Source organism: Xenopus tropicalis, chromosome 5 (genome assembly GCF_000004195.4).
Source record: "Xenopus tropicalis strain Nigerian chromosome 5, UCB_Xtro_10.0, whole genome shotgun sequence".
Classification (NCBI taxonomy): domain Eukaryota; kingdom Metazoa; phylum Chordata; class Amphibia; order Anura; family Pipidae; genus Xenopus; species Xenopus tropicalis.
Genome location: NC_030681.2, coordinates 94,896,403 through 94,923,456, shown reverse-complemented (window position 1 = coordinate 94,923,456; position 27,054 = coordinate 94,896,403). Strand labels below are relative to the sequence as shown.

General features: G+C 37.8%; 1 protein-coding gene across 2 annotated transcripts in view; it reads left to right on the top strand.

Moving 5' to 3' along the window:
* LOC100486129 (isoaspartyl peptidase/L-asparaginase) overlaps window positions 1-23,370 on the top strand; it is a 67,824-nt gene extending 44,454 nt beyond the window's left edge. The window contains exons 1-7 of one of the 2 annotated variants that reach the window (XM_031902287.1): window positions 5,064-5,215; window positions 8,567-8,760; window positions 12,370-12,512; window positions 15,312-15,475; window positions 19,889-20,007; window positions 20,862-20,972; window positions 23,031-23,370. In XM_031902287.1, the coding sequence (XP_031758147.1) occupies window positions 8,574-8,760; window positions 12,370-12,512; window positions 15,312-15,475; window positions 19,889-20,007; window positions 20,862-20,972; window positions 23,031-23,251 (945 nt within the window). In that variant the 5' untranslated portion in view covers window positions 5,064-5,215; window positions 8,567-8,573 and the 3' untranslated portion in view covers window positions 23,252-23,370. Of the gene's footprint in view, window positions 1-5,063; window positions 5,216-8,566; window positions 8,761-12,369; window positions 12,513-15,311; window positions 15,476-19,888; window positions 20,008-20,861; window positions 20,973-23,030 lie in introns of those variants that run through there. The other variant, XM_004914498.4, reaches the window with a different exon arrangement.
* Window positions 23,371-27,054: the final 3,684 nt, after the last annotated feature.

Sequence of the window (27,054 nt, the reverse complement as noted above, 5' to 3'; positions counted from 1 at the left end):
TGTTTATGCGTATTTCGGCTACATGTGCCTGCACCTGGACGTATTCCATTCGGGTGCAGGCACAGGTAGGAGGCGGATGGAGCTATTTTCGGCAAGTGATTTTCAGCTTGCTGAACATATACACCAGGCGCCTCGTCTGACATTAACCTTAAGCTCCTTAATTGATTTATCATTAGCACCTGTTGTTAACAAAAAGCCCCCAGTGCCTTGAAGGCAAATGCAGGAGTTGTTCAGTTCAGAGTTTGATTCCACACAGCCCCTGACAAACTGAATTGTACTGAATAAATGATTTCATTGTGTATGTATACAGTGGAAGCCATAATATAGAACAAATAGGGAACATTAACTGGTCTTAGGTTTACTTACTGCAGATTTGACTAGGGAGCACTCATAGAACATAAATTAGTGGTATCACCATAATGTTCCTTGTTGTGATTCTCTGAAAAAATGATATTTTGGATTAGTATGGTGGCGTTGAATCAAGATAGGGATATAAGGTTATCTTTTAATTCTCCTTATAACAGCAAAATTCTGCCCTCTTTGATTTACTTCTGGAAAGTCAAATGTGAGGCCACTTTTAAGAAGCTATTAAAACTCCTTTGGTTTTAGTTATAGTGCAGAGATGAGTAGGAAAGCTTCTAGATAGGCAGATTGATTGACAATTATCCTAAAATATTACATTATTAAGATTGTTAGGGAAATTCAAAAAGAATAGAAAAGAGGTGGGGGTGAGCATTTTTTTATCTGGGGTAATTCAGATAATGTATTGTAGGGAATTAGGTACAATTTTGACATCTTTTATTCGCTGGCAGATTTTCAGGCTGGTTGTCTGAAGATGGACATATCATTTAAAGCTTACTTTTTTTTCATTGTCTTAGGGCCAGGTAGATCTCTGTACTGTTGACTAGGTAAGAGTTTGGCTCAGGAAGTTGTTCAGGGTCTTCTATAGTGAGAGGCAGGATAGCATTTGAGTTTTTGCAAAGTTTCTTAGTCAGCCATATTGTTTCCCATTAGCGTTGATCCAGAGTCATAAAGAAAAAAACATTATTATGAGTAAAATGTTTAACAGGTACAGCTTCTTGCATTTGTTTGGATAAAGAGATCTACCCAAACTGATTGGGGAGAGAGACATGCAAAGATTTGTATGTTGAACTGGGTCCTTCTGTCCACAGAATCTTATGAAAAAAAAATGTCCCCTAGTTGTCTGATTAGTGAGGGTTCCCACAAGGAAAAATGTGCTTTTTCCAGTTCAGGTCATTTCTAAGGCATGCAAGAAATCAGGTCTTTAATTCTCTAATCTGTAATTTCCTCAGCGTCATTTTTTCTGAGTTCCCCAGTTTCTCTTAAAAGTCTTTTATATGTTGTTTTAATCATGGGCATCTAGAACATTCATTAAATCACCTGTTTTTTGCTCACTGTCATCAATTCATTGCCCTAGGTCCCCATATTTCTGATTTATATACTGTGGTAACAGGTTATAGTCTGGGACATCAATTACAATTTTAATGCTGGGAGAGCTTTTTGCCTTTGCAATTTTTAGACATAATTTTTTTTTTAGTTGCTCACAGCCATGGGCTGTATGAAAAGATGGCCTTAGATCAAGGGCCTCTGGTATCTCTTAAAGGAGAAGGAAAGGTAAAAACTAAGTAAGCTTTATCAGAAAGGTCTATGTACATACAGCCATAAGCACTCACAGAAACGCTGCACTGAGCCCTCTATCAACATGTTCTTCGGAATCAGAATGGTTAAAGTGCACATAGACCCATGCTAACCTCTTATGGCACATTTAATCCTTGCATTCCAGCCCAATAGAAGCAGTCAGTTAGGAAGAGAAAGATGTTGGTTTTTAGTTCAGCTGATTTTTTACCAACTACATAATAAGAACTGCAGGGTTAATGATGAAAATTGGTTTAATGTAGCATACATGCAACTTATTATTAGATTAACTAAATAAAAATAAAATATTGGAGTAGCGTTATCTAATTTCCGTTTCTTCACATACAAGCAAGTGGTTATACATATAACAACTTTTGCATAAGAATATGGCAGATTTAGCTTGGCATTATTGCCTGAATAATATATATACAGGTCCTTTTCAAAAAATTAGCATATTGTGATAAAGTTCATTATTTTCTGTAATGTACTGATAAACATTAGACTTTCATATATTTTAGATTCATTACACACAACTGAAGTAGTTCAAGCCTTTTCTTGTTTTAATATTGATGATTGTGGCATACAGCTCATGAAAACCCAAAATTCCTATCTCAAAAAATTAGCATATTTCATCCGACCAATAAAAGAAAAGTGTTTTTAATACAAAAAAAGTCAACCTTCAAATAATTATGTTCAGTTATGCACTCAATACTTGGTCGGGAATCCTTTTGCAGAAATGACTGCTTCAATGTGGTGTGGCATGGAGGCAATCAGCCTGTGGCACTGCTCAGGTGTTATGGAGGCCCAGGATGCTTCAATAGCGGCCTTAAGCTCATCCAGAGTGTTGGGTCTTGTGTCTCTCAACTTTTTCTTCACAATATCCCACAGATTCTCTATGGGGTTCAGGTCAGGAGAGTTGGCAGGCCAATTGAGCACAGTAATACCATGGTCAGTAAACCATTTACCAGTGGTTTTGGCACTGTGAGCAGGTGCCAGGTCGTGCTGAAAAATGAAATCTTCATCTCCATAAAGCTTTTCAGCAGATGGAAGCATGAAGTGCTCCAAAATCTCCTGATAGCTAGCTGCATTGACCCTGCCCTTGATAAAACACAGTGGCCCAACACCAGCAGCTGACATGGCACCCCAGACCATCACTGACTGTGGGTACTTGACACTGGACTTCAGGCATTTTGGCATTTCCCTCTCCCCAGTCTTCCTCCAGACTCTGGCACCTTGATTTCCGAATGACATACTTTGGACCACTGAGCAACAGTCCAGTGCTGCTTCTCTGTAGCCCAGGTCAGGCGCTTCTGCCGCTGTTTCTGGTTCAAAAGTGGCTTGACCTGGGGAATGCAGCACCTGTAGCCCATTTCCTGCACATGCCTGTACACGGTGGCTCTGGATGTTTCTACTCCAGACTCAGTCCACTGCTTCCGCAGGTCCCCCAAGGTCAGGAATCGGTCCTTCTCCACAATCTTCCTCAGGGCCCAGTCACCTCTTCTCGTTGTGCAGCGTTTTCTGCCACACTTTTTCCTTCCCACAGACTTCCCACTGAGGTGCCTTGATACAGCACTCTGGGAACAGCCTATTCATTCAGAAATTTCTTTCTGTGTCTTACCCTCTTGCTTGAGGGTGTCAATGATGGCCTTCTGGGCAGCAGTCAGGTCGGCAGTCTTACCCATGATTGCGGTTTTGAGTAATGAACCAGGCTGGGAGTTTTTAAAAGCCTCAGGAATCTTTTGCAGGTTTTTAGAGTTAATTTGTTGATTCAGATGATTAGGTTAATAGCTCGTTTAGAGAACCTTTTCATGATATGCTAATTTTTTGAGATAGGAATTTTGGGTTTTCATGAGCTGTATGCCACAATCATCAATATTAAAACAAGAAAAGGCTTGAACTACTTCAGTTGTGTGTAATGAATCTAAAATATATGAAAGTCTAATGTTTATCAGTACATTACAGAAAATAATGAACTTTATCACAATATGCTAATTTTTTGAAAAGGACCTGTATATATAGAGTATATATGTATTCATGAAACTATATTTTCAAGAAATTTAAAAGCTAATATACTACAATGTATTAGGTTTATTGGGTAGAATGCACCTGCCAGCCAGTTATGAAAAATGTAGCCTTTCCATATTACCTGCATTGCTCTTTTGAGAGAATTAATGCAGACAATAAAAAGGCCACAGTAGGAACAGCCCTAGTTGTAATGGCAGAATGAATCACCCACCGCCAAAAGCAAGTTCTTTTACTTTTATGGATGTGCTTTCTTGCCAGTATGATTAAAAAAATTGATTCATTAATCTGCCCTGTGGTGTACAAGCTTTCACTTTATGTTTTGCAGTTTATTCTGTACACACAACAATTCCCAAGGCTTATTTTTAATAAGTGTTCTATTTTTAAACATGAAGGATTGTTAACAAAATGTGTCTGCATATCAACATGGATGTTGTCTGTAATCTTCAGAGATGTATAGGACTTGTTTTACATGTTTATTAGCAGTTATAGCCAAGTGGGTTATTTGCCATTTCTGGCAATATACAACATGGGATGAACCATGCTGTTTACTGGATTTATGCACTGTTGTTTCTACTCCCTGAGTCCTTGTGACTGCATAAACATTAGAACCCATCAGGGCGCTGCTGCATTAAGGTAAGTTGAGAAAATTTGCCTCAGGTGGCAGCGCCCCAAAAGTTTCCACAGTCAGCAAAAAGCTGCTCCTGGTCAATTTACGAGCCAAATTTTCGGACATTAGCATCCAACCTTTCAAGAGTGGGTGCAACTCTGGACCTGCTAGTAGATCCACGGTTCCAAAAGCCATTTTTTTAACCAGTACTTTATTGTGGGGCAGAAAACACAAGTAAATGCATTTGTTACAATTATCAGTGTTTATGTCAAAGTTAGTAACCATTTTTGATTTCCATAGTGCTATCATAGTGCTATCTATTCTGCTGAAATTTTTAAATTGTTATTTCTAACAAAACAAAGAAACATAAAGTGTGCATTACTTCCACTGCTTTTATGACTCGAGGGAGGAAGAGGTTAGAGGTGTGAGCCTACACATCTTAGGGGGTATTGGGGCAAATTGGGGCTCAAGTGCTGGTGCTAACCTTCCATATTATGTTTGTCCAGCCAGGGGGACCAATTGATAAATGAGCCATAAGATCTGTACAGTACATTTCAAATTTGATCATTGTCTTACTCTTTCTTTAAATAAATACAGTCTGTTTTACCATGGAAAAATAGGCGGTACTGCTAATGTATTTTCTTAGCCCTGCTTCCTCTCCCTCCACCACACCTACCCACACCAACACACCCGGACATGGTGAGTACTGTTTGCATAACATACACTGTCACAGCTTTAAATTCTTGCTGAGAAATACACATTTGTCAGAGTTCATAGGCAATTATTAACAGGTTTAGTATGTCTGCACCAATTCAAGCCTTTATTTATGTAACTGTACAAGAACAGAGGCACCAGCTACAGAAAGAATGAAAGAAGAATATTGAATGGATTGAAGGCACTTGCTAAAGTTTACATTCCAAACTACAGGTAATGTTACTGATACGATTATACAAATCTTTTAAGTATTTTGGGCTTTGTGATGTCAGGTGTTCTTCAAGCTAAATATTCCAGCTGCAAAAACAATAGGGCTCAATTACAAACTGTACAAAGTGCAATTTCAGATGCAATTTGCAATATTTTTTACCCAAAATGAGTGTTTTCCCATCATTTCTGTGTAATTGCAGCCAGGAGGAGAAGCTGCTCAGATACCATTTTAACCAGTATGTCAAATTGTGTGCTGTTGTGCATACATGTTTTGGCAACTCGAGCACAACTGCAGTGAAAATTGCAATTCGGATTACGTCATTTCTGTTGCTCAGCATCAAAATGAGACATGCGTGTGATTTTTTTTAGGCGCAAGTCTGCTGCACCTTGTGATGCAGCTCACAGAGGGAACTCAGGAAAAAATGCTAACTTGAAGGCAGCAGTAGGTCCTGAATTTACCTTTGTTAAAAGATGCACTTGCGAGTAATTCAGAGCAGGAGGTGGGAAAGACGCATTGGTGCTTAGTAGTGATGAGTGAATTATTTTGGCAGGCATTTTTTGGTGAATCTGCGCCAAAATTCTGGCTTCCGTCCCCACCATTCTACAAAAACTGCCCTCACTAAAGTAGTGAATGACTTACTCGCTGCCAAAGCAAAGGGCCACTACTCTCTCTTAATCCTGCTTGACCTCTCTGCAGCTTTTCACACTGTCGATCATTCTCTCTTGCTCCATATTCTATCCTCCCTGGGGATTTAAGATAAGGCTCTATCTTGGATCTCCTCCCATCTTTCCAACCATTCCTTCAGTGTCTCCTATTCGGCCTCCACCTCCACTCCTCAGCCTCTCTCAGTTGGGGTACCTCAAGGCTCTGTTCTTGGACTCCTTCTATTTTTAATCTACACCACTGGTCTGGGTCAACTAATCAGCTCATTTGGATTTCACTATCATTTATATGCAGACGATACCCAAATATACCTTTCTTCCCCAGACCTGGCCTTGCTCCTAGCTCGTGTCTCTGGCTGTCTAACTGCAATTTCTGCATTTATGGCCTCTCGCCACCTAAAAATCAACATGGACAAAACTGAGCTGGTCATCTTCCCACCCTCTAACTCTGTTTACCTGCCTGACATCACTATCTGCATGGAAAATATTAATATAACCCCAGTTCCATTAGCTCGCTTTCTAGGAGTCACATTTGACTCTGCTCTCTCCTTCACTCCCCACATTCAAACACTCTCGAAATCCTGTCGGTTCCACCTCAAAAACATTGCATGCATTCGACCTTACCTCACTCATTCACGCCCTCGTCATATCTTGCTTAGACTACTGCAACTTGCTGCTCTGTGGGCTTCCCCTATCTAAACTGACCCCAATCCATCATGAACAGTGCTGCCAGACTCATACACCTCTCCTCTCGCTCCACAAGTGCCGCCCCTCTCTGCCAATCATTGCCCTTTCTACCTGTCATGTACAGGATTTAGTTCAAGATTCTTGTACTCACCTTCAAAGCACTCACTGGTGCCGCACAACTCTATTTAACTACCCTAATCCCCAAGTACACCCCCAGACATAACCTTCGCTCCACACTTTCAACCCATGTATATAAACACATAATAAGTCAAATGTATCATAATTGTTATTAGAATGATGCTTCTTACAAGATCTTGTCTAGTGTTTCTGGTCTGCCTCATTACAGTCTGAAAATGCTGTCTAATTATCGGGGTCAGGTGACCCTGGCAGTCAAAAACAGTAAGGGGTCGGTTTTATTGTTGTTCCTATTTTATATTGCTGATCTATTCTTTCAGAACATTTTCTGTACACCTTCATTCTGACATTTGTATACCTGGCTAGTTGCTAGGAAAATAAACTCTACAACTAAATAATAGTTTAAATTTTAGTGTAAAATACCATTTTAGCAAGAAAAGCTTTATAAATGTACCTGTTTCTAAAATTCTGAACTGTAACTTTTAATGCCTGTTTGACTGTGTACAAACTGGTTCTCATAGGTGAGCTGTAATTACTTCTTTCTTTATCTTGGCCTGAGCATGAGTATGTGTAGTTAAAAAAAGACATTTTCAGTCTTCAGAAAAATCTGTTATATGAAATGTATGTTCTGTTAACACTGAACTTTGTTCAAACTCTGTTTTAATTATTAATGAAAAATGTAAACATTGACCCAAGATTACTTTTCAGAATCTTTCTTTTCTGGTTTTAAAAGTTAAACATTTCTTTTGAACTTTTTGTCTTAAAGATTGTCAGTGAGTACCATAGGCATAAATGTACTTTTTACAGTTTATCTTTGTAAATAAAACAGAGGAGAAAAAGCTTTATTAAAACTTTGTTTTTTTGTGGAAAAAATTAGCCCTTTTCCTATAATGTTTCAAATCTCTGTCATATTTTTTTTGCATGAACAGGATTTAAAAAATAACTGAATTAACTTTATGAATACTACAACAATAACTTCCCATTGATTTTTTGATAGCAATGTGTCAGGTTTTATGTAGCAAGGTTTTTATGTTTAATGTTATGTAAAATTGAATGAGTCTCGGAAATTTGATGCTAAAAAAACATGTTTCCATGGTCACAATTGTAGCTGCAAATTTTCTGACAATAAAACTTTCTATGGTGAGTATTTTACCTTTAGCACAAATCAGAGCTAGCAGTTAGGGAATTAAGTGACATTATGATTTTTAGGCTAAAATATTGTCTAAAATGTTGTTTCCTAAAAATGGCAAATTAAATATTTCTTATATATATTTCCATGAGAAGCAATTCAGTGCCTTTACTGATAAACAAGAACAGTCACTGTTGTTATGTTGTGAAAGACAGAAGCTGGGGAGTCCCACACTTGTATGTATGTATATCTTTATTTATAAAGTGCTACTTATGTACGCAGCGCTGTACAGTAGAATAGATTAATACAAACAGGGGGTTATTAAAATAATAATAGAGAAATACAAAGTATATTATTAAATACAAATAAATACAAGGTACAGTTGCAATAAGTTAAGAATCAAAGAGACAAGAGGATAGAGGTCCCTGCCTCGTAGAGCTTACAATCTAAATGTAAGATTGTGGGAGAGAGGAGTGGGAGGGCAAAACACAAAATAATAATCCTACAAAAGAAAACAGCAACAATACATTTATAAGGTAACTATGATGAACTGCATATTTGTATGTAATAAATCATTTTCCTTTTGTTATGCTTTCATATTCTGTATTCTATCTACATATTATATTATTGATCTATTCCAGGATCAGATATGCATTATACAATGGAAAATATATGAGGCTTTTTCCTATTAAAGTACAGTGTATCACCTATTAATGTTTCATTTTTACTTTTAATTTCAGACATAAAATGGAACCAGTTATAGTGATCCATGGTGGTGCTTGGGCAATCCCAGATCATCTTGCAGAATGCAGCAAAACTGGTGTAAAAAATGCAGCAAAATGTGGATACTCGGTCCTTGTAAATGGGGGGAATAGCATGCAGGCTGTTGAATCTGCTGTGCGGATTTTGGAAGATGACAGAAGTTTTGATGCAGGTACTATTACATCTATATACTTTTTATTTTTTGCAGATATTCTTTAGTATATACTTTTGTGTTAACCATTGCATATGTTTACATTGTAGGGGGTTATATAATAAGAGGCACTAAGTTTGCCCAGGGACAGTGACTCATAGCAACTGCTCAGCAGGTAACATTTACTAGTCACCTGTTTAAAAGCAAACATTTTATTGGTTGCTATGATTTACTGCACCTGGGCAAACTTAGGGCTACATTCATGAAATCATGAGTTCGAATCCCGAATGGAAAAAATTCGGATTGGATACGATAATTTCTGCTGATCGCAAATATCATGAAAATGCTTACGAAAAAATTGTATTAGCACGATAATATCATATTGCCGATCCAAAATTTTCGTACCAAACGATTGTAGACAGCGGGAAAACCTTTCCGACTTTGATCCTTCTGTGCGCGATTTTGGAAGCCTCCCATAGGAATCAATGGCACTCTGCAGCTCCAACCTGGCCCAAGAAAAGTCACGATAACGAAGCTTGAATGAATCCGAAACTTTCGTACTCGGCACGACAATACGATTTTGTCACACAAATTTTGTTGCAAGGTACAACATTTTTGTGCAAGGTACAAAATCTTTGCGCAAGCTACGAAATTGTCACAGAAAATACGCACGCAGCATTCGAGCGTTCGTGAGTTAATAAATGTCCCCCTTAGTGTCTTTTATTATATGTGGGGTCAAGTCTTCATGATTTCCCTGTGATGGTCTATGGTGACATATAATAATGGGTGAAGTTTTTGATTGATTTTGTTTACTTTCAAGATACATATTGATATGTCTGCACAAGTTTCTAGTTGAAGCTGAAAGTGTTTGGAATATGCAAACTCAGGCATTTCATTTGCATATTATTTTAGACGCAATGCAGAAAAGAGATTTAGATATAAATCATGAGAGTGGACAAAACCAGCATGGCATAAAAAAGTTTTCTTTATAAGATCTTACTATCGCTATTCTAGCCCAGTGCAAATACCTAGAAAGGGAAGTGGAGGTTTAAATGGATAACTGTCCTCAGTAGTGATGTGCGGGTTGAATTTTGTTCGACCCCCATCCGACCCTAACTCACCCACTCCCAGCCCAAACCCTACCCGACCCGGCTAGTCCCCTCTATTTATAGACCCACCAATGATGACGTCACAAAAGGGGTGGGGCAGGCGTGCACCTATAAATGAGAGAGCTGAGACTGGGAAGCCAGCAGTGTAAGGCCACAGGTGGAGAGAGGAAACAGAAGACCTCATCCTGAACCTGCCTGTGACCCGAAAATGTGTGCAAAGGTCGACCCACATATCGGGCCAGCCTGCACATCACTAGTCATCAGGTCACCTCTTTAAATGTGGTGAGCACCACAACAGGTAAACTGGGACATAAGGACACATTTATCAAAATTCAGATTTGTGTTGTTTTAGTTACCATGACCAAACTCACAAATTAAAAAAGCACAAATGTTTCCTTATCTATTAAAAAATGCGACAAGAAAGTGGATGCCAAAATGCATAAAAAACACAAAAACCACAAATGGTCAACTTTACATCACTTTAATAGCACAAACTACTCCCCAATAAATTCAAAAAAATTGTATGCCTCAAATTCCCTCATATGTAATAAAAGGCACTAAGTTTGCCCAGGTGCATTGACCCATAGCAACCAATAAGATGTTTGCTTTGAAACAGGTGACCAGTAAATGCTACCTGCTGATTGATTGCTATGGGTTACTGCTCCTGGGCAAACTTAGTGCCTTTTATTACATAAACCTGATTGACTTCTACATGACATTGGCAGCTTTTAGATGGTGTCATTTTATAGTCGTGTTTTTCACTATATTGAAGCATAATTAATGGTGACAAATTTGATTTTTTTTCCCCCAATTTAAAAGAACACAGTTTTTTTCTGTTTGTGTTAAATCTGTGAAAAAAGGCAATGTATAAATACACCCTCTAAAGCTGTGAAGGTCATGTAGAAATCAATGGGATCTGTCCTAGGCATTTTTTGCAGCTTTTTCACTTTGGGGTACTCAGTTTTTTTTTTCATTTTTGGGGGGAGCAATTTGTGTTATTAGAGTAATGTAAAGTTCACTATTTGTGTTATTTGCAGTTTTATAAGCATATTGGCATCTGCATTTTTTGTTGTGTTTTTAATAAATAAGGAACATTTGTGTTTTTTTAATTTGTGAGTTTAGTTGTGGTAGAAATAACTCAAAACTACACATACCCGAATTCTGATAAATCTGGCGTATAGTGTCATGAATATACAATATAGCAGAAATGCATTTATCAGGCCTATCTTTATTTCTTCACAATAAGTAAGTAGCGCAGGAGCAGCGGTGGCTGGGGGTCAAGCAGGGAATGGTGGTGGGACCTTGAGTTGGGTATCCAGTGGGCCCTGGGTAACCTACTCTGACTTTGCTCTGAGCTGTTGATTTATCTGAACAAGAACAGGGAGATAATGTACTGGGAGACAACATACCATCGCCAGTTACATCAAATGTGCACCAAGAATTGGAAGAATTGTATCAATGTAGTTACCTTGGCTGGCACTTATTACATTACTTATTATCACACTGCATCTTTAGTGCTCACCTTCTAACAATCATGCCTTGGTAGTTTTGGGTAGAGACATTGTACCCAATACTCTTTAGAGTTCTCTTACAAGGCACATGGGGCAATTGCACAAGCGCAAGTTTGCTGTATGGTATTTTTAATGTGCCCATTTTAGTGCCTAGCAGTACCCCTGAACATAGTAAATGAGGCCTGTAGTCATCAATTAAATCAAAACTCTTTTTCAAAAAGAAGTTAATCTACTTTTCATATTTGATACCATGAGATGTCCCACTAATTCAGTAGTCTTTGCAATAATAGATCCCACAGTAGTTTCATTAAGTGCAGTAAAATATTTCAGTCTCTCTCATATAAAGGTTTTAAATGTGATTACCTGCCTCTTTATGGACAAACTTACATGAGGGCACCCATAATGAACAATGGGCTAAGAACCGGCTGCACTCTATGGGACCCCTAAAAATCCCCTACAGATTGTTTCTTGATGTCTGTAACAAGATTTATATATGCATACACTATATATTTACATCATTTACTAATGAACAACATATACAGCCATTGTCTCTTGATGTCTGTAACAAGATTTATATATGCATATACTATATATTTACATCATTTACTAATGAACAACATATACAGCCATTGTCTCTAGACAGTTTTCTTCTTACAAGGATGGGTTATTTTTAAATTCACTTTTTCTGCGAATAAATCAGGTGTGAAGAAAAAGCATTTAGTAAGCGTCATATGGTGAAATTGTTGCCCTGCTAACTTAAACTGTACAAGAAAATGAAATACATGAGTAAATACTTTTAAATGAAAAGAAAACAAAGTCCTATTTGTAGCCGCGAGGATTTTATTTACTAAGAAGCTCGTGACAATGAAAGCAAATATTTTTCACAGGAACGTCCAAATAGCTGTCAGAATGATTATAGTAAACCGCTATGAAATTGTTTGTCTGATTTATCCCGAAAGCTTTAGGGCATACGTGTTTGCTTTTGTTACAAACTGAATTGCTTCCTGCAGGTCACGGTGCTGTACTGAATGCTAATGGTGATGTGGAGCTTGACGCACTCATAATGGATGGCAAAAATCTTGCTGCTGGTACTGTCTCCTGCATTAAAAATATCTCCAATCCAGTCACATATGCTCGTTTAGTCCTAGAAAAGGTAAAGTAATAAAAATTTTTGGTAAATGTCAGTTTGGGATGAACAGTAGCTCTTAGAAAGTTTACGAAGTCCAGCTAAACATTTTGCATTGTGCATTAAAAATGCATTAACATAAAACCAGAGAAAAATACTGTAAAATCTAAATACAAAATAGTCAGGGGTATATTTACCATATAGGCACTCGAGGGCCCGTGCCTAGGGCAGCATCTTTAGTGGGGCAGCCCTCAGGTGCCTATACAGTAAATATTTTTTTTTTTAAAAAAACTTCCTCCACCACCGGCAGATACTTCCTGACTAAATTCGGAGGACGGGGGGTGAGGTGAAGGAGGTATCTGGTTGGTCTGCGACCAACAGAAGTGATGTAATATGCACGCATATTATGTTACTTCTGTGCACGAGCATTATGTCATATTAGTACAGGTATCGGTCTCCATTATCCAGAAAAGTTCCGAATTAAGGCCCTCTCCCATAGACTCTATTATAAGCAAGTAATTCAAATTTTTAAAAATGATTTCCTTTTTCTCTGTAATAATAAAACAGTACCTTGTGCTTGATCCTAACTAGGATATAATTAATCCTTATTGGAGGCAAAACAATCCTATTGGGTTTAATTACAGTTTATTTTTAACTTAAGGTAGGAGATCCGAATTACAGAAAGACCCCTTATCCGGAAAACCCCAGGTCCCGAGCATCCTGGATAACGGGTTCCATACCTGTACTGTTTATTCGCCGGTAGAGATCAAAATACCTCACTGAATACAGTTATATTAAGATTAAGTTAAAACTGTTAAAAAGACAAGAGGAAGGATGTCCTTGTCCCATACAGCTTACAATTTAAGCGGGTAGGTTACTTACAGACAAAAATATAATGCAATTTAGAGTGGTTGTCACTGAATCAAAGTGACAGGGCTATGTCAGATGAATTTATCTTTAAAGAGACTAAGGAATGAATCCCTCTGGAGGAATTCTGGGATGGCATTCCAAATGTAAGGAGCAGCAAGGAAGAAAGGTTTAAGGTAGAAAACAGCAGTAGTTGTGGGGGTTATGACCAAGCAATGTCTCTGAAAGAAACAGAGGAGTCAACTGGGAATGTATGGAGCCATATGAGAAGAGATGTAATGATTTGCAGAGGAATGAAGGGCTTTGAAATTTATTTGGAGTTATTCTAGGAAGCTATCTGATGCTTTTGGCAGTGAAGAGGACTATTTAGGTGAGAGGTAGAGACAGGTAGTAGAATTTAAGAAAGACTGTGGTAGGGAGAAGTGGGAGTTAGGGAAACTATTTAGTAGCAAGTTGCAGTATTCTAGGCAGGAAAGGATGACAGTCATAGCTCTTTGTAAAAAAAAAGGGACATGTTTTGTGCAGATTTCCTCATAATGTGTATGAAGAAGTTACATGTTTTGACCACGGTGTAAATATGATCTGAAAAGAGGGATATGGTTTAGGTGGAAAGATGATCTATGAATGCACTTAATACATAATACCTAACCCTGGTCCTACTCCCCATCTTTACTATCTCTACTGAAATCTTTGACTCCTCTATCCCCTTCTCTGACCATATTAAGACCAAAACCTGTCACCTTTTCTTTTGCAATATTGCCAAACCCGTCCCTTTCATTCACCTGTAACAGCTAAGACACTTATGCATGATTTCATCCTACCCCGACTAGACTACTGTAACCTGCTACTAACTAGCCTCACTAACTCCAATCTCTCCCCCCTGTAGTCTGTATTAAACACTGCTGCCCTCCACACTAAACCCCCCACTACTACTGCTGTGTCTCACCTTAAACCTTTCTGCCTTGCTGCTCCTTACTAATTTGCTGTATTTATTTATTGTTCTGCCGTACATCGCTGCGTACTTAAGTAGCACTTTATAAATAAAAATCAACATACAAACATACATAGGGGGCAGATTTACTACCATGAAAGCTAAAGAGATCTTTGCTTTATCTGTTCATAAGGTTGATATTATGTCACTGATTGAAGGCGGGGGATCTATGTGAAAAATAAACAATACTACAGTAGTTTCTAGCAAAGTACCTGTAATGATTTAATTTTAAAAACACCTTCTCCCTGTCTCTTGTATAGGTTAACATTAGAGATCCTAATGTGGCACTGAGGATTTAACAAGAAAAGATTTAGATCTTTTTGTTTTCCTAGTTTTATTTTATTTGTTTTGATTAATTGCACATACATGAAATTAGGATCATAAAATAGTGACCTAAAAGGGTGTCTCAGACCAATGGATGGGATATAGAATGCTACTGAAAAGGGTAAGCACAAAAACAGGGTTATATAATACACAGCAACAGATAAGCAGTTTAAATTGGCTTGTGTATGTAAGTACTGCATTAGATATTTATTGGGTGCCGAAACTTACAGAGTGAAGGTAGACTCTAACTATATATGTACACAACCATTACTGTCACCTCTGTGTATTGGTATAGACAAAGGAAGTGCAGTGCACTTAATTTAACCCAAGCCGTTGTCAAGAACCAGAGGGCTTTAAAAATAAATAATGTTTAACCCTAGAAAAGGCAATAATGCCGCAGTGGAGTTGATATAGGTGTTTAATTGACAGTTTATTATCACCTTACTGATACTGTGGATTTAATTTAAGTACACACTTAAAAAATCATCAGTAATGCATTTTTAACAACTGATAACTCATTGTTACAGGCGATCTTGATGATTTTGTATTTAAAAACTACAAATAATATTATATCCCTATATATAATGCATGTATTTATTTTAAGTTTATCATTATATATACTTCCCATTCCATAATTCTCACAGACTTCTCACTCAATGTTGACTGGAAAAGGAGCTGATGCATATGCTGAAAAGCTGAATATTGCCAGAGTCTCGAGAGATGAGCTGGTGACAGAATATGCCATTCAGGAATGGGAACAGTACCATAAATATAAGCAAAGTGTCACAAACCTTTTTAATACCGAAAAGTAAGTAGCATTCAAATATATCGTTGACATGCTTAATATAAATAAACCTCTAATGTACAAGCTGTAGATACAGCAGCAAGTAGCTATGGTTCCTAAAGAACAATTTATCTACAATATTGTCAAAGTCTGACATTCTTGTTTTGATGGCACAACCTGAATAATGGCTAAACTAGTACAATGCACAGTGGAAGGTATGAATGATGTTGTAAAGGCTCCTGTTTTACAGAATTTCCTTCCTGCCTTGAGGAGCATTCATGCACTGTGTACATTTACTGTCAAAGCAGTCTCAAAAATTGCTACAAGAAGATCCAAAGAAGTGCCTCATAGTACAGGTATAGGACCCATTATCCAGAATGCTCGGGACCAAGGGTATTCCGGATAAGGGGTCTTTCCGTAATTTGGAACTCAATACCTTAAGTCTGCTAAAAAATCAATAAAACATTAATTAACCCCAGTAGGATTGTTTTGCATCCAATAAGGATTATTTATATCTTAGTTGGGATCAATTACAAGGTACTGTTTTATTACTACAGAGAAAAAGAAAATCAGTTTTAAAATTCTGAATTATGTGATTAAAATGGAGTCTATGGGAGACAGGCTTTCCGTAATTCGGAGCTTTCTGGATAACGGGTTTCTGGATAAGGGGTCCGATACCTGTACATCCTTTGGCTCTTAATTGAACATCATTTGCAATATCTATTTTTATAACAAATAATTAATTTATCAACCTAAAATATGAAGAAGCCAATGAAACTAATAGTTAGAAACAACTGTCAGTAATTAACATGATGGTGAATAAATGTTCTGATGGATCTTCTGGTTGAGTGCAGTAAACAAAAACATAACATATGCAAGACATTGTGTATTCTAAAAACAGCAGAAGGATTTCCACCTAGGCACAGATAAAGTCTATGTATAAATAAAACTGTCATAACATATCATTTTTGAAAGATATTTTTTCATTTTGTTTTGCCAGCACAAATTCTCTGGATAGTGTATTTTGTTTCTTTACAGCCCTTGGAGGATATCAAGTAATGATTTTGTTTGTTGAAGGCAACACTCATTTCTTTGTCCAAAAGTGAAGAATGTGTTTCATGCGTTGCAATCCTAACTTCAAACGTAAATCCAAATGTTCTCCATGTTGACTATGGATATACTATGTATGTGATAATTGTGTTAGCGTAAATTTGGTATATTTAGGGCTTAAAATGGCATTGGCATTTTGGCTTATTTACAAACACAAGTGTGACACAGCTAAATGCCATGGTTATTTACAGTAGCATTTTTCCAAGAACTTACACATAACACTGGGTGCACCCACAAAATAGCATGTGCTGTACTTTATGTGTGATTTACCAGTGCCATTGCAAAGAAGCATCTATGTGTAAATCACATGCATGCTAAGTTTTTCTGGTGTTTTGTATGTGCAGATTGTGTCAATTTCAGCATGGCAGTTCTTGCAACACCAGAAACTAGGGTGTGATCATTAGGTACAAGTAAATTGTATGTGTGGGCACACAAAAGGAATACTTCCACAAGGCAGGCAGTAATTCCAGAGCGACTCCCTTGCATCTGTGTGTACTGGACTTTTCACTGTGTACATTATTCTGAAAAACACTGGTGTTTTGGCACTAAACACAAGCATATATGAGCCTGTTTTGATGCAAGTACTTTTGTGAATGGCTTTTAAGTGTATGCACAATTTTATAAAGTTAACCTTAGTAAATATTATATACAGCAGTGTTTTTCAACCTTTTTTGGGCAAAGGCACACTTGTTTCATGAAAACAATCACGAGGCACACCACCATTAGAAAATGTTAAAAAATTTAACTCTGTACCCAGCAGCAGTGCCCCCCTAGTACACTGGTGCCCAGCAGCAGTGCCCCCCTAGTACATTGGTGCCAAGAGCAGTGCCCCCCTAGTACATTGGTGCCCAGCAGCAGTGCCCCCCTAGTACATTGGTGCCAAGAGCAGTGCCCCCCTAGTACACTGGTGCCCAGCAGCAGTGCCCCCCTAGTACATTGGTGCCAAGAGCAGTGCCCCCCTAGTACATTGGTGCCAAGAGCAGTGCCCCCCTAGTACATTGGTGCCCAGCAGCAGTGCCCCCCTAGTACATTGGTGCCCAGCAGCAGTGCCCCCCAGTACATTGGTGCCAAGAGCCAGCCCCCCTAGTACATTGGTGCCCAGCAGCAGTGCCCCCATAAGTCAGTGTGCCCCGTGGCCCCCCCTAATACATTGGTGCCCAGCAGCATTTTACTCTTCAGCGGATTCAGCAGCATCTTCCCCTCACGCGCGCCGCCTCTGCACTTCTGCCTACACGCGACCGCACACAGGCCCTTTTATAACGTTGCGGCCCGTGCGTACTGACGTCACCCGTACACACGGGGCGCAACCAATGACAGGGCCCGGATTTTTTTTTTGAAAGTAAAAATTGCGGCCCTGCCTACGGCACACCAGGCAACATCTCGCGGCACACTAGTGTGCCGCGGAACAGTGGTTGAAAAACGCTGATATACAGGTATGGGATCTGTTATGCAGAAAATTCCAAATTATGGGAAGGCCATTTCCCATAGACTCCATTTTAATCAAATGTATTATATTATATTATTATAATTTTTTTATTATAATTTTATTACATGTACAAGTACTGTAACAACAAAACAGTGCCTGTACTTAATCCAAGATAAGATGCCTAGAGCAGCCCCAGATATTAATGTAGAAAAAACAATGGCAAAAATTACATTAAAAGAAAAAAATCCATCTCTCTCTAAATATATAAAATAAAACACTGTGCCAAGAATAAACTGTCTTGCATTAAATTATTTTTAAAGGAACATTTCAGTGTAAAATGAAACTGGTTAAATAAATAGGCTGTGCAAATTAAAAACATGTTTTCAATATAGTTAGCCAAAAATGTAATCTATAAAGGCTGGAGTAAATGGATGTCTAACATAATAGCCAGAGCTCAGCTTCCTCCTTTACAGCCCTGTTAGCAGTCAGTAGCCAATCAGTGACTTGAGGGAGTGTCATATGGGACATAACTGTGCACTGGCTAAATGGTTATGTCCTGTGTGGCACCCCCTAAAGTCACTGACTAACTAAGAGGTTAGAGAGCTGAAAGCAGGAAGTAGTGTTCTGGCTATTATGTTAGACAGCCACTCACTCCAGCCTTTATAAATTAAATTTTTTGGCTAACTATATTAGAAATATTTTTTATTTCACAAAGCCTATCTATTTACCCAGTTTAATTTTTAATAACAAGCCTTTATAACAAAAAGCAATGGGGTAAATGGAATGAATGTTTTGTGGTTAGAGAAAATGCCCTTTTCTGTGTTATTGTACTACATACTTGCCTGTTGAATTCCTAGATCCTTATACAGTACTGATAGAGTGCATCAAGGTTTTATATAAAAGAAATTTAATTACTACAAAGAAGATCTATTACACTTGTGAGGTTAAAGTATTCCAAGTAAAGAGCTAAATTCATCAGGCAAGTAAGGCAGTTGGCTTCATTGCTCTAGCAAACATGGAGTAGGACTTTTGATGTATCTATTAAACAACAGGAAGTTACTTTTATACTAAGGCCACTTAAGGAAAGTTCTTAGCTGCATTACATAGCAGTGCCATTTTCAACTGCAGACATATGGAATGGGATTAAATCAGTCCAGAAGGCATCGGGAAAACTGCCAAGAGGATTTTACAGAAGTGTGTTTCATTGTCACCTTGAATTTATAGAGATAAAAGCTGAACAGAGAACAAGCGAAAGGTTGTGTTAGTGATAACTGAATGCAGGGTAGCATTCAATAGAACTGTAATAAGAAATGCTGCAGTTCCTTCCGAGAAGCAATGTGCTAATTTCATACCTTTAATCCTCTTTATATTTCATTATTGATGACACTACTTTGAGTAATGTCCTGGTAGTTGAGAAGCCTTTTATCTGAAAACAGAATACAGGATAAGCATACTGTTTAGCAGAAGAGAGACACTTGCAACACTGAGTGAATATAGCATAGTAAAATACAAAATTAAATGGTTTTGCTTGCATTGAAATATGATGTTCTGTTACCATTACCTGGAACAAACTGTGTATGTGCTTCAGAAACAAAAATATACAGTTTTACACTGACCCAAGCAGCCAAAAATCTATTGTGAGGCTACAACTTTATTATTATTGTTACTTTTTATTACTTATCCTTCTATGCGCCCCTCTGCTATTCATATTTCCATGTCTTGCTTAAACCACTGCCTGGTTGCTTTGGTAGATAAGACCCTAGCAAATAGATAGCTGCTAAAATACCAAATAAAGAGCTGCTGAACTAAAAGCTAAATAACTGAAAAACCATACAAATTAAGAAATGAAGGAATGATTTTTAACATTCTTGCTTTACAAACATTTGATTTTTATATTTCAGGGCACATGATACAGTTGGGGCTGTGGCAATAGATTCTGAGGGTAATGTGTCCTGTGCCACATCTACTGGAGGAATAACAAACAAAATGGTTGGCCGTGTTGGAGACAGCCCAATATTAGGTATGACATAATATAAAACACAATAAAATAAATACTGTTTCTTTTGGAGTTTTCACAGCATGCTTCTTTATCATTTGTTTTTTTTTTTATTATGAAAGTTAGTGGTATGTGTAGCATCTGTTGAGAAATCGTACTCTGGAGTAAGAATTAGAATTGGTAACATTTATAACATTAACCATATACAATAATATTTTCATATCAGTGATCCTGCTGCAGTTTCAATTCACACTAATTGGTCTTCAAAACTGGCCATCCAAACTACTGCTTTCGTGTCACATGCTGAGGGGACAAGACAAAGTCAAAAGGGGGATAGAGAAAAGGCTAATGCTTATATCACTCTTTCACTAACTCTAACACTAACCCTGTTGTTCTTTTTATTAGCCAGCAGTGGGTAATTATTACCAGGATAGAAATATTTTATATGGTAAATGAGATCAGTTAATTATAGTACATCCCAAGACCTTGCAAAAGTAGGAGATAGAAGGAAGCCACTAAAGGTGTGGTAGCAGAGATTTATTCAACAATAGATAGATAATCTCCCACATATCGATACCTGTGTACAGGTATGGGACCTGTTATCCAGAGTGCTCAGGACCTGAGGTTTTCCACATAAGGGATCTTAATTTAGATATACTAAAAACAACTTAAAAGTGAAACCAACCCAATAGAATTGTTTTGCCTCTAATAAGTATTAATTATATCTTAGTTAGGATCAAGAACAAGGATCCGTTCTATTATTACAGAGAAAAAGGAAAACATTTCTAAAATATGGATCCTATACCTGTATATTGACATTATCCTGATCTGTTATAATCCATTTCTACTTGCTTTTACAATACCTTTTTTCCTGCCAGGCTGTGGAGGGTATGCAGACAACCATACTGGTGCTGTATCTACCACAGGTCATGGGGAGTCTATCATGAAAGTCACTCTTGCGAGGCTTGTGCTTTTTTACATGGAGCAAGGTAAAAACTTTGCAGTAGCATTAACTGATTTATATTTACTAAAATGTTTATATATCATTCATAGCATATCATTTGTTTTTTGTAAATATTAAAAATGCCCCAAAACCTTTAACTTTTGCAAAATAACATATGCTTATTTTATGCCATTGTTAATGACCAATTGAATGATCTGCTGGCCTAATCTTCTAATACCACCAATAACTGTATCACGGAAGCACAGTTGTTTCAAATCCTTTTTCCATATCCTCATTTCTAGAATGACAGTATCACTTTGCTTTCTCAGTGTCACAGAGGCCTCTGTGTCACTCATGTCTCTTTTCCCTCACTTCAATGGGTAGATATTCTCCTTTCTTCTTGTTGTCATCTGAAATGCATCCTCTGCCTCCCTCTGTCTCAGAGTGGCATTAAGTTTAATTGGTCTCCCCAAGTAGTAGTGTATGCAGTTGGCCAAATCAGGCAAAGTTCCATTCTCTAGGTGACCTTGCTAAATGAATGGATCTTAACATATATGACTAGCTTTTGTTAATCTTCTCTGATTCTATGCCCTCATTTACTTGATCACATAAAAACAGACATGGATTTTCTTACAAAAATCCAAGCACTAGCTAATTTAAGAAAAAAGAATAATACTTGTACACAAGCAATAATCACTTGGTCCAAATAAACGTGTTAACTCTCGCTATTCACAGTGAGGAAGTATTAAACAAACTATACCACGTACCCAAATAGGCCAAGAGACTCCATGTTTCAAATGTGAAAAAGGGAAATGTCCTAAGTGTAGTTGTGGTCAAGAGAAACTGATTTCAAGAGTAATATATATTGATTCTTTAGAATTAGGTCCATACAGGGTGCATTGACACAACTGAACTTATGTTTGACACCATTTGAGTAGCAATGATGGGGAAATGGTTACTTCTTATACTTAGCAAAAATATGGAATTTGCTTCTTCACACAGCATAACTACTTAATGGCTTCTGTGTAACTCAATTTATCTCTCTAAAATACGCCACAAAGGGTACATGTGATAAAAGAGGATTGGACTAATGAACAATTAATTATTCTGAGCCTGAAGTAAAATTGAGCTAGAAAGAAAATTTTCCATTGTGTTCAAAATGACTTTTAAAGGTTTGTCATGAAGAAGTGGAACGCTGACTACGTTATTACTTAGGATGCAGATGAGAACAAAGCCCAAAACATCTAGCCCCCATTAGTAATAAAAGGCACTAAGTTTGCCCAGTAGCAGTAACCCATAGCAACCAATAAAATGTTTTCTTTTAAATAGGTGACAAATTTTACCTGCTCATTGGCTTCTATGGGTTACTGCTCCTGGGCGTAGTGCCTTTTATTACTAAACCCCCAAAATGTTTCAATGTCAGTAGTTTCCTAGCCTGCTTCCCTTAATAAAAGGCCACTTCACTTATTCATCTATCCTAAAAACTGTATTTGGTACATAAAGAGCCTATATACAAAACATTACCCTGAAACATGCTTCCCAGTTTAACAAATGCGTATGAAGGCTTAATCTTAAAGGGATACCGTCATGATTTGGAGTAACTGGAGGAGTCCCAAGCTGGACTTATATTTCTTACTATTGAGTGCTATTCTGATATCTACTGGGAGCTGCTATCTTGCTCCCTTCCCATTGTTCTGCTGATCGACTGCTGGGAGGGGGGTGATATCACTCCAACTTGCAGCTCAGCAGTAAAGTGTGACTGAAGTTTATCAGAGCACAAGTCACATGGCTGTGGCACCCTGGAAAATGAAGAATATAGCTAGTTTCCATGTGAAATTTGAAAATTAAATTAAAAAAAAATCTGTTTTTAAAAAATGGATTTCAACACAGAATTCTGCTGGAGAACCTCTATTAGCTGATTTGTTTTGAAAAAAAACATGTTTTCCCATGACAGTATTCCTTTAAGTGTAAATGATTAATAATATATGAGACTGTTAATAATTTAACATTCTTAATAATGACACATTCTTTCTATCCTTTTGTCTGTGTCAAAAGTAACATTTGTATACTGACCATATGTAATATATACACATTCATTGTGTAGGTGACACACCGAAGGCGGCTGCAGACCAAGCTCTTGAGTACATGCTACATCGAGTACATGGGCGAGGAGGACTTGTAGCTGTTAGTAAGAATGGACAATGGGCAGCACGGTTTACCACAAAAAGAATGGCATGGGCCAGCATTCAGAATGGAATTTTAACTTATGGCCTGAACCCTGAAGAAAAATTTCAAGAATGTCTAGACAATTTCTCTTGTAGATAAGCTTCAAAGATTCCTATATTTTGTCATCTTAAACATGTCTTAGAAACACAGCATGGTTGTGTACTTTGCTTTAATTGTATTTGCATCAAATAAATACATAATAATTACAATTACAATTTTAATTTACCTTGTATGTTGAACATACTGTTCTTTGACTTCAGCTTATTCTTCCGCTTTTTGTTCTTCTTCTTAGCGCCCCCCATTTTCTAAACGCTACTCCTCCTACAGTTTTAGGGGTACAACACCCAAACTCTCCACTCCGCTCCAAATTTTCCATTAATTTTCACAGGGAAGAATTTCAAACTGCTGCCACTCCTGAAGCATTGAAGCTTCACTCCCCAAACTTGAATAACATAATAATGGAGTCAGCGACATTTGTTGGATGACCCCAAAGTGGGAGGGGCCAACAACAGCCAATCAAATGTCACCCATTGACTTTTATGGGGAAATTGAAACTGCTGCCAATCTTACAGCTCCCCAAACTTGAATCACATAGTCATGGGGTCAGCTGTGAACAGCCAATCAGATTTTACCTATTGACTTGGTGGAAATCCAACCTGCTGCCATTCTCACAGTAATAATGCCAGGGTCCCCAAACTTTGTAGAGTTAGGCACCAGGTAACTGTGGTTCAAAAGTGGGCGGAGCCACCAACAGCCAATCAGATTTTACCTATTGACTTTCAGTGGGGAAATTCAACATACTGCCTTTCTCACAGTATTAACCCTAGCATCCCCAGACTTTTCCCAGTTGGTCACTAAGGGACTGCAGTTTTAGTTTTGAAAAATTAGGCGGAGCCACCAACAGCCAATCAGATTTCACCTATTGAATTTTATTGGTTTGATGCCAGGGTTCTCAAACTTTGCACAGTCAGTCACTGGGTGACTTTGTACTCAAGGTTAGATCACATTTCTTTCATTGTTTTCTGTGGGGAAATTTTAACTGCTGCCATTCTCACATGTTTAATGTCAGGGTCCCCAAACCTAGCACAGTTTGTCACTGAGTGACTATGTTCCAAGTTTAGAAAAGTTGGCGGGGTCAACAACAGCCAATCAGATTTCACCTATAGACTTCATATGTTTAAACTGTGGTTCAGAGTTAGAAAAAGTGGGTGGAGCCACCAACAGCCAATCAAATTTTAACTATTGATTTTCAATGGGGAAATTCAACCTGCTGCCATTCTCACAGTATTAACACCAGGGTCACTAGGGGACTGCATTTTTAGGTTTTAAAATGTTATTTTTTGGTTTAAATTTAAAATTCTGCCTTTCTCACACTATTTATGTCAGGGTTCCCAAACTTTGCACAGTCAGTCACTGGCTGACTACATATTCAGGGTTAGAACAAGTGGGTGGAGCCACCAACAGCCACTCCATTTCCACCCATTAAATTTCATTGGTTTACTTTTAAACTGATGCCATTATTTAAATATTAATTCCAGAGTTGTTAAACTTTCCAGAGTTAGTCACTGGGTATTTGCCGTTCAGTTAGAAAAAAGTGTGCAGAGCCACCAACAGCCAATCACATTTCACCTATTTACTTTCAATGGTGAAGTGTAAAATGCCAAACTTTGCAAAGTTGGTCACTGGGGGACTGCAGTTCAAAAATAGGAAAAGTGGGTTGGGTCATTAACAGCCAATCAGATTTCATCTATTGAATTTTATTGGTTTAAATTTAAAATGCTGCCATTCTCACACTATTTATGCCAGGGTGCCCACTGTTTGTCACTGGGTGACTTCGACTCAACGTTAGAAAAAGTGGGCACACCCACCGACCCCCAATCACAATTTACCTATTGACTTTTATTGGTTTAAATTTAAACTGCTGCTGTTCTTTAACTATTAATCCTAGGGTCACTAAACTTTGCAGAGTTAGTCACGTTCCAGGTTAGAAAAAGGGGGTGGAGCCACCAACCGCCATCGTTGACTTTCAGTGGGGAAATTTAAGTTGCTGCCATTCAGCCATTCAGACACTATTAAACCAGGGTCCCCAAACTTTGCACAGTGGTTTTTATTATATAACTGTGGTCCAAGGTTAGAAAAAGTGGGCAGAGCCCATTCAGCGACTTCACGTTTTTCAACCCAATATGAAGTTTGTTCTCAAACTCCCCTTTCTAGTTTATTTTGCTGCTGTTTATTTTTCTACACTTTCTCAATGAAATGTTCTGTGCAGTGCACAATGCAGGCCATAAAGGCAACTGTTGTACATATTAAAGAACAAGTGTATGTTGCAGCAAGCTTGTAGGTGCTGCATATTTACAGCAGGGGGCATTGTTAGACACCTGAACACAGCAAAGAAAATACAGTTACGGGATTTATTATCTAAATGCTTGGGACCTGGGGATTTCCAGGGAAGGGGTCTTTTTGGAATTTGGAAAACCACCATACTTTGCAGGCTGCCAGTTAGAAGCTTTGCTTTAAAGTAAAATAAAGTGTGCTGACACGAAATGCATTTGACCTTGAGCTGTGCTGTATAGATGTGTCAATAAAGACTGAACGATTTTAAACTTCAAGTGTTGTGGCCTTTATAGTTACCTGCAGTGTGCTGCAGGTGTGTGGATTTCTGACAATTGTGTCTCCCTGTGGCTACGGACTCAGGGCAGGAGTAACTGGATCAGCAGGATTGTTTGGTAAACAGAATATTTTGTCTGTGTGAGAGCAGGGGATCCAACCTATCGAAAGATTTAAAACTAAGGCGCAGGGTCCAGGGCAAGCTGCTGCTGCCCCAAGCAGTTGGGGGATCATGAATTGCCAATACTGAATAGATGCCTGTAGTATATTGCATATTAGTCCCTAAATTGAGTGCTGTGAATCATTTGACTTTTGTGGACATATACTTTAATGTAAGTGAACTAGTATTTAGGGGCCTATTTATTATCCTGTGTCAAATGAAATTTGAAGAAAAACGGCATAAAAGCTGTGTAAAATAAATGGCGAATTTATTAAGGTGTGTTTTATTTTATGCTGTCTTCAAACCTTATGTAATTTTCAGTGAAAGTCACTCTAAGAAAAAGTGTGTAAAAAAAAAATACACTGTTTTTTTACCCTGCAAAACCTGGCAATGAGGGGTGAATTTTGTCACCATTTTTTACACCGCTTAATAAATCTGCCCTTTAATACACTACTCATAAACATAACACAGTGTATGCATTTCATTCTACTTTAATGCACTCCTCTCTAGTATTCTAGAATAACAACATTGTCACAAAATCAGTTTACTGATGTTTTGCTATTACACATAAGGGCACAGTATGTGTTGCAGTGGCCACTTCATTTTTTTATACAAATATAATTTTGAGGTTAAAATTGAATTTTACAAGTTTCCTATTAATGCATAGACGGGCAACATCATGCAAAAATATTTAACTGCTCATCAAAACACTTTACTTTGAGAAACCACTGAAGGATGGCAGAACGGAAGAAATTCATCTAATCAATCATTCATCTTACGCAAATTTAATTTTGTTGAAATAAAGCCAGATTAGTGTGCATAGCCTGCCAAGAATAATTGCTTATTATAGTAGTGCTTTTATGGCTACTGAAAATTAGTACAATGTAATTATTATAAGCAACTATGAAAGCAGTAATGCAGCAATTTCTCTTATAAACAAATGGGTTTTATTTGCTCCAATATCTGCATTTGAATTTAAGTCAAATACAGTAGATACACCTCATGAACTAGCCACAACATGAAATGTTAAAACCTATATTAACCTGTCTCACATTTAAAGAATAAACCTTGTTTTTCTTCTATCTCAAAAATTACCTTATATAGCCCCCGGAATAACATACATTTCTCCCTGCAC